The sequence below is a fragment of the Vipera berus genome (genome assembly GCF_964194415.1).
Source record: "Vipera berus genome assembly, chromosome: 5".
Lineage (NCBI taxonomy): Eukaryota > Metazoa > Chordata > Lepidosauria > Squamata > Viperidae > Vipera > Vipera berus.
The window spans coordinates 12,071,950-12,086,646 of NC_138207.1; the positions used below are offsets into that span (position 1 = coordinate 12,071,950).

The 14,697-nt window shown below is 36.6% G+C and overlaps 1 protein-coding gene across 3 annotated transcripts in view; it reads right to left on the bottom strand.

Moving 5' to 3' along the window:
* The window catches only part of PIK3CA (phosphatidylinositol-4,5-bisphosphate 3-kinase catalytic subunit alpha), a 41,174-nt gene that overhangs the window by 5,803 nt on the left and 20,674 nt on the right, over window positions 1-14,697 (bottom strand). For all 3 annotated transcript variants that reach the window (XM_081328367.1, XM_081328368.1, XM_081328369.1), the window contains exons 4-18: window positions 13,671-13,877; window positions 10,758-11,008; window positions 10,043-10,288; window positions 9,460-9,545; window positions 8,444-8,549; window positions 8,094-8,246; window positions 6,649-6,783; window positions 5,753-5,877; window positions 5,015-5,096; window positions 4,477-4,641; window positions 3,752-3,855; window positions 3,243-3,414; window positions 2,720-2,826; window positions 1,086-1,207; window positions 40-118 (exon numbers count right to left, since the gene is read on the bottom strand). In XM_081328367.1, the coding sequence (XP_081184493.1) occupies window positions 40-118; window positions 1,086-1,207; window positions 2,720-2,826; window positions 3,243-3,414; window positions 3,752-3,855; window positions 4,477-4,641; window positions 5,015-5,096; window positions 5,753-5,877; window positions 6,649-6,783; window positions 8,094-8,246; window positions 8,444-8,549; window positions 9,460-9,545; window positions 10,043-10,288; window positions 10,758-11,008; window positions 13,671-13,877 (2,140 nt within the window). The remainder of the gene's footprint in view (window positions 1-39; window positions 119-1,085; window positions 1,208-2,719; window positions 2,827-3,242; window positions 3,415-3,751; window positions 3,856-4,476; window positions 4,642-5,014; window positions 5,097-5,752; window positions 5,878-6,648; window positions 6,784-8,093; window positions 8,247-8,443; window positions 8,550-9,459; window positions 9,546-10,042; window positions 10,289-10,757; window positions 11,009-13,670; window positions 13,878-14,697) is intronic.

Consider the following 14,697-nt stretch of genomic DNA (forward strand, 5'->3'; position numbering starts at 1 on the left):
AGACAAATAGAATTATTGGCAGAATTTATGAATACTTGCCTAAGATCAAGGCCTTGGTTTTGCCAGATGTTCTCCATAATTCGAATTATTTGAAGCGTGAGCATATCCTGGCGTAGGTCTGGATAAAAAATGCATTATGTAAAGGATGAATTTTAGAAAACTGAATATAGTTTTTAAAACTTTGTGTTTTTTTTAATATAAGCAAACTTACAGTATTTTTTTTATTAAGATTACTTTAAAGACTGTTAAACCAGCCGATGTTAAAATCCAATTTTTAATCCAGGGATGCTGAGTTGAGGAATAACATTTACCAACTTTGTGATAGATACTATGGGGGACAAATATTATGGTCAACTTCAAGAAAATAACTTCATTGGCCAGGTAAAGGTATTTCTTTTGTGATACTATTAGATCAGAGTAAAAGAGAACAGGAACAAGTAGCACTGCCCCTGCAATGGCTTCTCTGTTGAACAAAGCATCTATTCCACTCAATGCTTCATCAAGAACACTGTAAGATCCCCAAACATTTAGGAGGAAGTTCAGCTATGCTGGTAGCATTGTTCCATAGGCTGAAAGTTCCCCTCTTCACCTATTTCTCATCCTCTCTCAATTCTCTGTAAACCAATTGCCCTGTCCATCTGAATGGAAACGATGTGAGTTTTTGCCAGAAGATCTCATACAGATATGAAGTACCAAATTCTTTTTTTAAAAAAAATAAAATAAAAAAATTGGAGTACTGCTACAATGTTATTTTCAAAATGAAAAGAGATCTCTTACATAGGATGCAATAAGTATAAACTGTCTGATAGAAAAGATTGCCCTCCTGCTCTGTGTGAAACCTTCACCTGATGCCATTATGCTAACGAAGTATGAATAAATTTGGATTTAGGTGGTCAAGAAATACCTTTAGAAAATAATCTGATGTATATCCTGGAATGCATAGGGACTATAACTGTGTGAGTGTCCAAAGGACAGAAATTCATGTGAAATGAATATTTATTCTGCGATATAAACTCTGAACTGGAGTGTTTCAGGCAGAATAATGAAAACAACAAAGCAGAAATTACAACAAATTTTTTTTTTACCATCCCCATTTTTAAAGATGATCTCATTGTTCTGAAATAGCAGCTCAGACATAATATCTGGGTTTTCCCAATTAAGCCATAATGGTCTTTTGGCAGAAGACATAATCCTGCATTCCTCAAGCCTACAAAGAAATAGATAACTGTTTAAGCATGGATGTATTCAAGTAGACATAAATTATTAATCCCTTAGAAGTATAGATTTAACTTTTCACTTCTAATGATCATTCTCTAATTATAACATGGAAAATGAAAATGTATAACTCTGAATTGGTTTTAACCACAAAACATATTCAGTCTAAAGCAACAGTGTCACTGCTCATGGCATGAACCAAAAACTGCATTGAAAAAGCCATACTGAATTGAAGTCTATGGAAACATTTGTTGGACAATAATTCACAGAGATGCTACTTTGAAGTAGGTTCTCCTTAATTAAAATAAGCAAATAAAACCATGAGATTGCCTTCTAATTAACCCCATTTGATTTTGGAGCAATTCAGAATGTATTAGAACAGAACTTATAAAACAGTTTTAAATAGAGTATCTTACATTGCTAATGCTTTCATCAATTTAATTTTATATAATTGTATTTACTGCAATATTACAATGTTTGCTATAGTGAAATAGTTTTATAGAACACAGAACATAAAGGCACAAGTTTGACTTGATTTGGCTATAGCTTCGATCAATTTTGCAAGTATCAGTGTCAACTGAAATTAGTTTTCCATTTGGTTTTATTGGTGCACTAATACAGAAATAATTTTACTTGGAATGTTCATTCTTAAATAGAGACTCAAAGTGAAAAATGGACTTGAATGTAAATACTCCAAATAAAGCATGTTATTTAGGTACAATATACGTAGGCAAAATGAGGTTGCAACAGATTCTTCTGACTTTCTTTTTCCAAGTTTGAAACATTTCACATTTGAAATATTTTGCATACTTTTACTTCTAATCAAAACAAAACACCTGCAATGGACATATGTATAAGTAGTTAGTAACAGGAAAAATCCAAGAAAGCTAATTAAGAACCATAGGTTCAAAGAACTCAACAATGATAGGTTTAACAACCTATCAGTATAGTTTCAGTTTTCATTTGTAGACCGTAAGATTTAATTACAACCAACTAACTCCAATCACGGAGTAAAAATGAAATCTGAGTGGGATAGCAGAAACACGGTGGCCAATAGTCATGAGATATTCTTTCTAGGTCACTAAGACATCTATGCTGACTCAAAAAGGGGAACCTACTTCTTCCTGGGTGTTAAGGAGCACACTGATTACTTTTTTCTAACTCTTGAAGTCTTCTATATATCATTGCATTATTTGAAGTAAATAATATATTTTATTTTATTTATCACACAGCTTTTATTTTCTCATTATTACAAAATGTAACAATTACTTTGCATCATGTCATTTTTTTCCTAAGGTTTCCCACTGGTTTCTTCATGCCAATAAATTTAAATTTCTCTTGGGCCATCTTAGCTAAACAGTCTTTATCCCACGAGTTACAGGATGAAGGAGACAAAGTGAACTCATACTTTAAGAACTCATGTGTCGATACCATTCTCAGCATCCATTGTTTGTATTCCATGTACATATTTAATGGCTCTAATTTCTGGGAAGGAAAAGAATACCTCAGGGTTCCAAGCTGGTGTGCAGGATTGAGAGGAGATATGAAGCCCTGCAGAGCATCCATGAAGTCTGGCCGCCTCATCTGCTCCACAAGGAATTTCATCTGTACCTGTTTAATGACAGTCCCACATGTGTCAAAAGTTTTACTTTTAGCATAAATACCAGCATGGTATTTGAAGCATTCCAAAGGGGGGAAAATACAGCAAATTCTACACATGCTGTTTTCTAAATATGTATAGTTAAGAGCCAGATTGGTATAGTGGTTAAGGTGCTGACCTAGAAACCAGGCATCAGTGAGTTCTAGTTCTACTTTGGCAAGAAAGCTGGCTGGGTGACCCTGGGCTAGTCACTCTCTTTTAAGTCACCTTACAAGTTGTGGGGAAAATAGGAGGAGGAAGGAGAATTACTACTCCAAGGTTCGCCACCTTGAGTTACTTATAATATAATAAAGGAGGTATGAAAATCTAATAATAAAAATATAAAACATACAATTTTAAACCTTGTTTGGCTCATGCATAATTTTACCTTTTGCGTTTCATCCTTTTTCTCCTGTTTAAGGATATCGGTGAGGTTAATCAATTTTTCCATAGCTTCCACTTGTCGGCTTAGATGTTTTAGGTACATTCCACAAGCTCGGCAGTAGGAATCCAAGAGCAGACCAAACCTCTGGCTCACATTTTTATTGTGCATTTCAGACCTAATATAAAATATATATTAAGTAATGATACAGACTGCTAAAGGTGTTCATAAGCATCTTCAATGTTATGTTATAATAATGCTTTAATATCATCAATTTTTTTTAACATTTATTTTAGAGCCAAAATAATTACTGGAAGGTCTTGTTTATCAAGTATATTTTCAACCATATAAAACATTAACAAAATTAAAACTATTTAAAAGCTTCTTATTCACAAGACAGTTAAGCTTAGATTCCTTGTCTTATAATACAGGATATTATAATGTAATAATTTTTAAGGGAGATGGGTGGTTCAGAAAGTTGACAAATAAAAATAAATAAAACAATCTAAACTTACTTTAAATGCCAAAAGAAGAAATGTCCTATTCTCTGATTAGTCAGTGCCTTCTTGAGTAAAAATCTTACCAAGAGGTTATCCAAGTACTGTTCATACTTCAGAACCTAGAGATAATGATGAAATTGAATTGTGATTGGCATTATCAGTATTTTCAAGGCTGGAACACCCCTGATGACATCAGCATAGCTATTTGTGTACAAGTAGTCCTTGCTTAATGATAGTAATTGGGACCAGCTGCAACAATGTAACTCTGAGCCTGTTGTAAATTATCTGAAAGATGAACACATGGAAGTGGAGACAATGTGATGGCAACAACTACAAATATCAGACATAAGTCCCCCTCATTTAGCACCATCTAATTTCACTGAATAAGCAGTCATTCAATGTTGACATCCTGTACTATGTTTTCTGACTGATACCTATTGGGTTTGGTTATTGCGTGGGTTAATGATTTAGGAATTTATTTCATTTTTTTATGATGCTTAATTGTGAACTGTAGATGCTTGTATCTTGTGCAGCAACAATGTTTCATATAGCTGTAAATAAAACAATTCTTTTCAATTATGTTTTTCCTGGCTCTCCTCTCAGTAATTTCAAATCACTTTTAAAATTTCATGAGAAAAGTTCTGTCATTCTGTCCTTGGGAAATTTCATCTAACTATGTAATTTTTTTGAATGCCTGTACATATGATAGAAGCACAGTTAATTCAAACAGAACACAGTACCTGCACCAGCTGAATCAAGTACTGAGAGAGTTTGTCATCTGTCAAGTATTTTTCCAAACACCGAATTGCAAAAGCTCGCACCATTGGGTCTGGATAATTGCAGTCCAAAAGCTCCATTGCTTGCTCAGGCTTGATTTGAGGCCAATCTTTCACCAAGCAGTACATCTGTGTGAGATATAGTAAAGAGAGCAATATCATGACTGTAGTCATGAAAACAAGCTTCTGAATCAGACCAAATTCTTCTCAGGCTAATACTCTGCTTCCAACAGTGGACAAACAGATATCTTTAGAAGGGCAGTCAGAGGATATAAGGTAATGACTGCCTTTTAGTTCATAGTACTTGGTAGCTAATGGTGCTCCATCTCTGAGTATGGATGCTCTACCTATTCAATATGCCCAGTAGTCCCAGAGAAGCTTATCATATTATCTCATATTGCATCAGATATAATATTATAGCATCCTACTATAATGAAACATTAAAAGTCCTGCTTAACAAAGAAGTTTTTTTAAGGCTTTTGTTCAACAATAGAGTTGTTACCTGGGCTACTTCATCCCTGGAATTCCATTTAACAGACAAAAGAAGTTTGGGTAGGATTTCTGGCATAGATACACAGTAGTGCCTGAAAAAGGAGACGAAGAAAAGTATATTGCGCAAATAATTCTATGTACTACTTCTATATGAAATTCATATGAAACAAGAAATAATATACTAAACTAACGATAGTTTTTTTTAAAAAAAAGTTTGTTTGAAAAAAAAAAACATTCCTAAATATCAGCAGAATTCCTATGAAAAGAATACCGTGTAAATCTTAAGGCAGGACATGGGCCCATAATCCAGAAAAGATATATAAAATCAGTGTCACCAACAGAAACTCAAAAGACCTTGGTGGTTTAAAGTAAAACAGATTTAGATCACCTAACACGTTTAATGCTTTAGGAATAATCTCCCAGCTGGAACTGGAAGTGAACCTTGTATATTTAGAGGACTAATATGTTGCTTGAACAAATGCAGATAGCACAAGCTACTTCCTACTACATTTTCTATTCCTACCTATAGTACAGTCTAGGGGAGCTTTACATATTTATTCATTAAGAAAATTGTTATGGCTGTCTAATTTACTCACAGTGGCTCTGGGCAGCTTACAGAAATAAAACTCCATATTAAAAAAATTCAGTAAACTCTACCCAAGTTGGGGCAGCTGGATCATATCTAAGGACCATAGACACAGCTATGCTCTGTAATATCATTTACATACTGAAAAGCTGGTTGTTATACCTGTGGCTCCAAAGGAAGTCTTTTTCTTGTTCAGTTATTTCAGATAAGGGGTCTCTAGTACAGATTGCCCGAAGCTGCTCTTTATCGTTGTCTCTTAACTCATTATCTCTAGCTATTCTGTTACTCTGTTGAAGAAAGGAATACACAGAATCATTCATATAATGAGCACCGTCTTCAATCGTTGTGGCCAAAAGTGCTCAAAAAGACTTATTTTTTAATCTTCTGAACTAGCTGATGGAAAACTGTGCTTGGGAATATTTCTGTCGTGTGTCTTAAAGGTTTGTAATGGTAAAAGTGTTTCTTTGTTCACCACTAAAGAATGCACACAAAGTTCAGGAGATCTCCAAACAGGTTTTGATACTTCCTCAAATGGTTCAAAAATACAACATTATAGACATGGATGATTTAACATTTTTCCCCACTATGATATAATTTGAAGAACTAAAATCTCTGGGGGTTTTTCCCCCATAAATCAATAATCTTTCACATATTTATTTTTTTTAAAAAAATACGAATTTATTTAAAATAAAAGCTATTCAATGACTTAAGATGGAATTTTATGCAAAGGAGGGCAATAATATTAATGAGCCTGTTTGGAGTTTTCAGTCAGGTGCGGACTCGGGTAAACAGTAGTTTAGTTGGTTTCTCCAACAGGTGAATACAGATAGTTATAGTTTTATTGTTAGATCAGGTCACAGCACCGAACTCATACTATTAATACTATATAATTTTGAATTTTGCATTTTGAAGATGTAAAGCAACTGCTATTTTATTTTGGTACCTAAAGAGCAGGTTGATAGCTACATTTCTATACACAAAGGACCTAAAAGTTTGCTGTGGCTCATTGTTCATGTTTTTAGCCCCAAGAAAACTAGGGAAGAAAAAAAAGTCCTCACCAGCCCTGCATGGTTATAGTTAAATCCTTGTTCTCGAGAAATAATCCAGTTGGCATGTTCTTCTATTACTGACATGTCAGGAAATTTGACAGGACTGCTAAACCAATCAAATTCCAGTTCCAAACATGGAGTTTCCTAAAGAGAAGACATGTTCTTTTGTTTACAGGCAGAAATAGTGAAAATAAACACTTAAAAGAACTAAAATGTTTTAAATGCCTTAGATCATAAGTACTGTTTCTTGCACAGTGAAAATGAATCTATCTATTGAAAGTTGGAGCATGAATTTCTCCTCAATATTTTTCATGCCAATTAGTTGTTGTTTTGCCTGTGTGTTACATGGAAGTCTCGTGTGAATCCTAACTACAACCCAAAATATTTTACAACCTTGTTACTGTAAAAACAGAATGATACACAACTTTTCTGCTCAAAGCCACATTTGGCTTTTGAGTGACAAGAACTGGCAAAAAAGTAAATGAAGCATGGACAAAAATGAAATTTAATTTAAGCAAATTTTAAAATTAATTTAAACTAAATACAATTAATATTATTCTGCAGGTGGTTGACAATTTCTCTCTTCTGTAACTTTAAAAGTGACGGTTCGCCTAACTTGAAGAAGAAATGAGGCCAACCAAATCTTTCAAGGATCTTGAATCTATGATGGGGCACTTTACAGACAATTATTAGGAATTATGATCAAAACCCGATTTAGGACAATAAAGCAAGCTAGAAATTGTCTTAAAATATATTATTATAAACACAATAGTGTGAAATCACAGCAGGTATTTCCTTTCCGATGCATTGAATTCTTCCCAAGAATTTAGAATGCTATTATGTATCATAGTTTACCTGCAGATCCAAGCTGTGTAGCCTTTTGTAGGTGACAGATGGAATTTTTTTCAATGCCATCCAAGGTTTTTTGTTATGATGCCCAGTATTGGGACCACCAGTTATTTATTTGTATCCCACCTTTATTATTTTTATAAATAACTCAAGGTGGTGAAAATATCAAATGCTCTTTCCTCCTCCTATTTTCCCCACAACAACAATTCTCTAAAGTGGGTTGGTCTGAGAGAGAGATTAACTGGCCCAAAGTCACCCACCTGGTTTTCCTAAGGTGGGACTTGAACACATATTCTCCTGCTTTGTAGCGGCTAGCCTGCTGCTTTAACCACTAACTAAACTTCTCTCCAGTTGCACCATAATCTTTCAGCTTTGATTTTAAGATCTTGGTACTTCTTGATCTTCTCCAATTCTTTGTCTTCTACTCTTCTCTCCCCTGGTATTATTATTATTATTATTATTATTATTATTATTATTATTATTATTATTATTATTATTATTATTATTATTATATAATATTTGGTTGCATAGTTAGTCAGATGCTTAGACTGAATTTGACATTTTTATCTATCAATTGAGTCCTTAATATTATTATTATTATTTACCTTATTTGGGTTGGATCCGGTGACTCCAATGGGATTAAGAAGGTCTTCCAACCCATGAGGTACAGGCCACAGATTCAGAGCCATTTTGCCAGAAACAAGAGTGTCTGTGTAATCAAACATGTTAATATTTCCCCACGCCAATGGGCAGTGCTCCTTCAAAAGAGCAAACAATCAATGTTTAGTCTCCTCTATTAGTAAGATATTGCAAACTCAGATTTAAAGGAAATAAACGAGGAAACATAAGTTACAGTACTACTTTTATCAATCAAGACAGTATAAATGTTGAGAATGTTTTTTAAAACATCAGTTTGCCCTACTTCATTTCTAATAGTTGATGAGAAGAATTTTACCTCCTTTGCACCCTTTCTGCCTTTAACAGAGCAGATAGAAAGGCAAAGCCGAGCAGCACGTGGAAGATCAAGAACAGGCATCTCATACTGCAGCCATTCATTCCATCTGAAAGATATATGTTTATTGCCAAATATTTTTCAATGACATGGTAAATAAAAAATGGGCAACAAAGATTTTTAGCGGTTACCAATAACTTTCCGGGTAAAATTCAAACAGCTTACTTATTTATTCTAATGGGCAGGTATAGCACGATCACTGGTCATCTAGAAAGCCCTAAAGAGGCATAGGAGCTGATTTCAGCAAGAGCTAATCCTGTTATTAAAAACCTAAGGCAAATTTTAATTCCTGCAAATTTGCAGGAAAGGCTATTCTGAACGTTCGTTCCATTTTGAATGCAGCTCTGTTAATGCTAGCCAGCATGTCCTATGCCATCATAAAAACTGAGTGTGGTACGCACTGAACACTTTCCCCCTTATTTATGTCCATTAGAGAGAGCAAAGGAGAAAGATTTCAGTTTTAGAGTTGGCTATACTGCACCTGCACAAAGCATAATGTAGGGATTACATAATCCCAGGAAGAAGCATTCTAACACCTGTTCAAAGAAATTAACTACATGAAAAGAAACTGTCTGGATAATGGTCACAGGCAGTACAATTTAATCCTTAGCTTCTGATGGCAATTGGGACCAGAATTTCTATTGCTAACTGATGCAACGTCATAAGACAAATTCATTCTTGTTTATGAGCAAGGGCATAAATTACCTACGCATACTCGTAACAAAGAAAATTTGAAGCTAATCATCTGGATTTGCTTGTATAAAAAAAATATCAAACTAAGCACAAATGTTAGTTGACACAGGACTCTTCATTATGTGAAAAAGTAGCATACCACAGGATGCCATGTATCCTTCTACACTTGGATACAAGTAAACACATCCTACAATTTCATCTTCATGATGTGCTCTGTTATTATAAAAGGTTAGCTTGCTTTTCTTCATTTCATTTATATCATTTACCTTGGATTGGAGCAAGGTACTCTTTGAGTATTCACGTTATCACATAAAGGCTCTCCTCCATGATAGATACCGGTTCGGACATAAATCTGAAAAAAGTATACACTGGTTCAAAAAAGCAAAATCAATCACAGAAAATCAATCAATTGGCTGATATTTTTTTATGTTTATTTGTATCCTGCTTGTAATATTTTTATAAATAACTCAAAGCGATTAAGGGCAACTCTTAAATTAAATAGAATTAGCAAATACAGGCCAATAAAAAGTTATTTTCTGTTTTAACACAAGAATTTACCAAAATTACTTTTATTTTATATTTCTGATATAGTTCAAAATTTGAGTATGCAAAGGAAAAACAAGTTTGTAACAAAGTATATTTTACAATGATCCAAATGGTGAACTACAATACATAAATTTCAGTAAGAGGTACCTGTGCCACCCTCATCAGAACATTTACTAATCAACTTCCATTTTTAATTGGATTGTTTTTATTAGATATGCCACAGAGTTCAGAATCAGGTATATTCTGATGTTGCTAATTGTGAACACAACTATCACACTTGCACTTCCAGAGTTCCTCTCCTACCTTGTCAATGTCCCGAATATTTACATTTACATAAGTAGCACAGAGAATCTTAATTCTGAGATGACTCTTAATAGCCCAGAGAGATTTGGCAGAAGCTTCCCCATTCATGTAAGGAGTAGCTGTAGAAATACGTCTAGAATAAGATGGCATCGCAAACGTATCCAATGGCAGTTGGGCATAGAGACTCTCTTTAGTCATCAGCATCAAATTGGGCATTCGACCAAGCATGATACAGCTCCGAATATACTGAAATAGGTAAGTAGAATAAAACAAAACCACAATGACTGTCCTGGACATACCTCTTCTGAATCATGTTTAATTAGCTAGGAAGTTCACAATGTCAGCACGGTTAAGATTTTGCTATTTAAGGCCAAAAAGGCAACACAACATCAGAATCGAATGCAGGTAACATGCAAGACTCAGGCTAAGGTTAAATAAAGTGTTACCATTTTATTTCAAATGGTTGACCTGGAGTCAAGAAGACTGATTTCCACTATATAACAATACATTATATGAAGTAAGTGGAATATTCAAAACTGAAATTTCTCAGTAAACCCACTAAATAATATACACGTAAAAATAGCTTCAGAGCATCATATTTTACACTATCAGTTGCATTTTTCTTATTTACACAGATCTGTTTCCCCCGTAATTCCCCAACTCCAGCTTGGATGAATGACATTAATTCTGGAAAAAACACTCGATACACACTTACCTTATACTGACTCAGTGGGTGCTTTTCTAACAAATACTCATCACAGCCACAGACTTTTAAAATATATTTCCCCTGGTACTCTAACACGCAGAGTTTTAGCTGTTCTGATGATAGCAACATACTGCGTGTTTTTTTCCTGATTGCTTCAGCAATTACTTGTTCTGGCACATAATCATGATTGATTTTTAAGGTGTACTTCTGTTTGTCATTATTGGGGGAGACTATAACCCAAATCACTACTATTATTTGACCTGAAAAAGAAGAAAGTCGGTTCAGGTTGCAATAAGCATCACACCACACAACAGCAGACAGAAGGGAAAAGCTCTGGCCCCTTTATGTTACCCTATTTCAGTGATGGCGAACCTTTTAGAGACCAAGTGCCCAAACTGCAACCCAAAACCCACTTATGTTTCGTTGAGTGCCAGGTGGGCGTGGCCCACTGTGTGGTTGTGGCACATTGGGTGGGCGTGGCTGCAATGGTAATGGCAGACTGGGTGGGACTAAAAAGTTCAATAAATCAATTCCAACTTTGTGAGATCTTTTTTTTCCCCATGAAAAGTTGAAATTGATTGAACCTTTTTTTTTGCACACAGTGGCAGAGGCCTAAAGCGAAAAGGTTTTATAAAACCCAGGTGAAGGCCTAAGACTGAGGCGACGGTGCCCATGCCCACAGAGAGGGTTCTGCGTGCCACCTGTGGCACGTGTGCCATAGGTTTGCCACAACAGCCCTATTTCAACATATCTTGAAATTAAAACAAAATAAAAAAATAAACAGACCCAAATCACTAAATAAAGGTAAAGGTTCCCCCGCACATGCGTGCTAGTCGTTTCCGACTCTAGGGGCTGGTGCTCATCTCCGTTTCAAAGCCGAAGAGCCAGCGCTTGTCCAAGGACGTCTCTGTGGTCATGTGGCCGGCATGACTAGACGCCAAAGGCACACGGAACGCTGTTACCTTCCCACCGTAGTGGTCCCTATTTTTCTACTTGCATTTTTTACGTGCTTTCAAACTGCTAGGTTGGCAGAAGCTGGGACAAGTAACAGGCGCTCACTCTGTTACGTGGCACTCGGGATTTGACCCGCCAAACTGCCAACCTTCCAATCGACAAGCTCAGCGTCCTAACCCACTGAGCCACCGCGTCAAGGTTTTGGTTATGATCTTCAAGTCCTTACATGGCATGGGTCCGGGGTATCTCGAGGACCACCTGCTGCCGGCGTCAACTCCCCTCCGCCCTGTGCGTTCCCACAGAGAGGGCCTCCTCAGGGTGCCTCCGGTCAGGGAATGTCGACTGGTGGCCCCCAGGGGGAGGGCCTTCTCTGTGGGCGCTCCGGCGCTATGGAACCAACTGCCGGTTGAGCTCCGGATGGCATCGGACCTTCGCTCCTTCCGGCGCGGTCTGAAGACCCACTTATTTGAACTAGCTGGTCTGGCCTGATGGGGAACGTTAGGGTTTTTAATGGGTCTTTTATTGTTATTGTAATTTTTAATTGGGCACTTGTTTAATTCCTTTTTAATTTTTGTATTGTTATTTATGTATGCCCTGTTAACCGCCCTGAGTCCTTCGGGAGAAGGGCGGTATACAAATTTAATAAAAGTAAGTAAAGTAAAAGTAAGTCCCCTAGAAATCACTAAATACTATGCATCTTTTTTTGTCGTTACAAAGGTAACAATTATGTTTTAGAAATGTGAGTAAAGCACAGGATTATAAATTGGCACACTGATATTGCAGGGTGAAAGGCAGAAGTCAGTGAACGTGCTTGGATAGCTTACAGCTGTACCAGCAGTAAGCAGGCCAGAGAGAGGATCCCAGGACCCAGAGATGCTGCATCTTTTCTGGTTCTGGAACAAACTGAAGGCAGCACAGGGAGGAGGAAAGAGGGAAAGAGAAATTGCTGTTGCTGAACAGAGAGTTTCAGTTTGGGACTGGGAACAGGTGGTGGAAAGAGGAACTGATTGTATCAAGTCAAGTTTCTCCTTGTTTAAAATTGTATTAGCAACAATGCCTTGGTAAGGCCACACCTGGAATACTGCATCCAGTTTTGGTCACCACGATGTAAAAAAGATGTTGAGACTCTAGAAAGAGTACAGAGAAGAGCAACAAAGATGACTGGGGGACTGGAGGCTAAAACATATAAGGAACGGCTGCTGGAATTGGGTATGTCTAGTTTAATGAAGAGAAAAACTAGAGGTGACATGATAGCAGTGTTCCAATATCTCAGGGGCTGCCCCAAAGAAGAGGAAGTCAAGCTATTCTCCAAAGCACCTGAAAGCAGGACAAGAAGCAACGGATGGAAACTAGTCAAGGAGAGAAGCAACCCAGAACTAAGGAGAAACTTCCTGACAGTTAGAACAATTAACCAGGGGAACAACCTGCCTCCAGAAGTGGTGAATGCTCCAACACTGGAAGTTTTTAAGAAGAGACTGGACAGCCATCTGTCTGAAATGGTATAGGGTTTCCTGCCTGAGCAGGGGGTTGGACTAGATGACCTCCAAGGTCCCTTCCAACTTATTGTTGTTATGTTATGTTATGTTATATCTAAACACCAAAACTGGAGGAGGTGGGAGGGGCGAGAAAGGCAAAGGCAAAATATAGTGGAAGGATATCTACAATCTTGCTACAAGATGTGAATTCCATTTAGGAAAGAAAAGCTGAATTCACTGGTGGCTTACTATGCAATAAATAACAAAAAAACTTTCCTAAAACTTTGTCATTGCTATTTATGTAGAAAAGAAATGGTTACACCAGAAAAATTGTACTGAATAGATTAGTTTAAAAACTGTGTACACGAAATCAAATAAAATCTTTTAATATGGTCACAGTTAAGTTTGCTTTAAAGTGTACAGTATAAATTGATAAAAGTATCATCCCATTTCCCTGAATGCCAAAACAATTAACTAAGGCAATTGTCTTTACCTTTATCAAGTTTATTGTATATATGCTTTGGTAGGTCAGATGATTCTATGTTTGGGGGACAGACATACAAGGCTCTGCTATGGGGTGCATTAGCATCTCGTAGTTCTACCGCTTCTTTACAAACGTTAAGAATGTTTCGTCTGAAATCCTGAACTTCTGGATCCTTCACCAAGTCAAACTCACAAACGGGCATGCCAATAGCAAAACCTAAAAAGAAAAACACCTCCTTTGATACTGTGCCAGAGTGCAAGACTCCACCATCTCATCCCAAAACCTGCTAGTGATCTGCCAAAGCTCAGCTCTGGGCTTGAATATCAAGCACGTTGCAACTATCCACCAGGTGGTGACCCAAGGGCTGTGGGTGGTTCTTCAGTACAAGCTAGATGTAAAATGTGTCCCCTCGTCACGCTAATCCAGTTTTAAGCAAGATGTGTCAAACAAACAACAGAAACCTGGCTGAAACAAAAAAACTGTAAACATGCAGTAAGAGTTGGAGTCACCCATCTTGTTAAAAGCCTTCAACATGGGATGGCTCCAGGACTGCGGTGATGGCAGGTTCATTTAGTGAAAAGTGGTATGATTTGTTCTATTTTGGGGATAAAGAAATAGTGATGGCACCACTCCAATATGATACATTTGATGTTCTTTTAGTGTCTACGGAAATTTTCAGACATCCAGGTCATGGTTGTCCCAAAGGTGCATTTTCAAAAGGCAACTGGACTTTCTTGGTTTTTTTTTTCTTTGAAGACATTTTGCCTCTCATCCAAGAAGCTTCTTCAGTTGTTTTTCTAGTGATTTTATCTTTTCCCTTATCAGCAAATTTTCCTCTAACATAGGAACTTGGAACTGGCAGAGGGAGAACTGACATCCTGTCTCTAATTCACTCAGAGGATCTAATAATATATGGAACCCTGCTACTATGTGGACAGAAAACCTGGGTAAATTGTTTCTGTTTGGAGACACAGAATATCATGGTTATTTACTGAATTATGCAGATAGTCCTCAACTTACAACTGTCACTTAACAA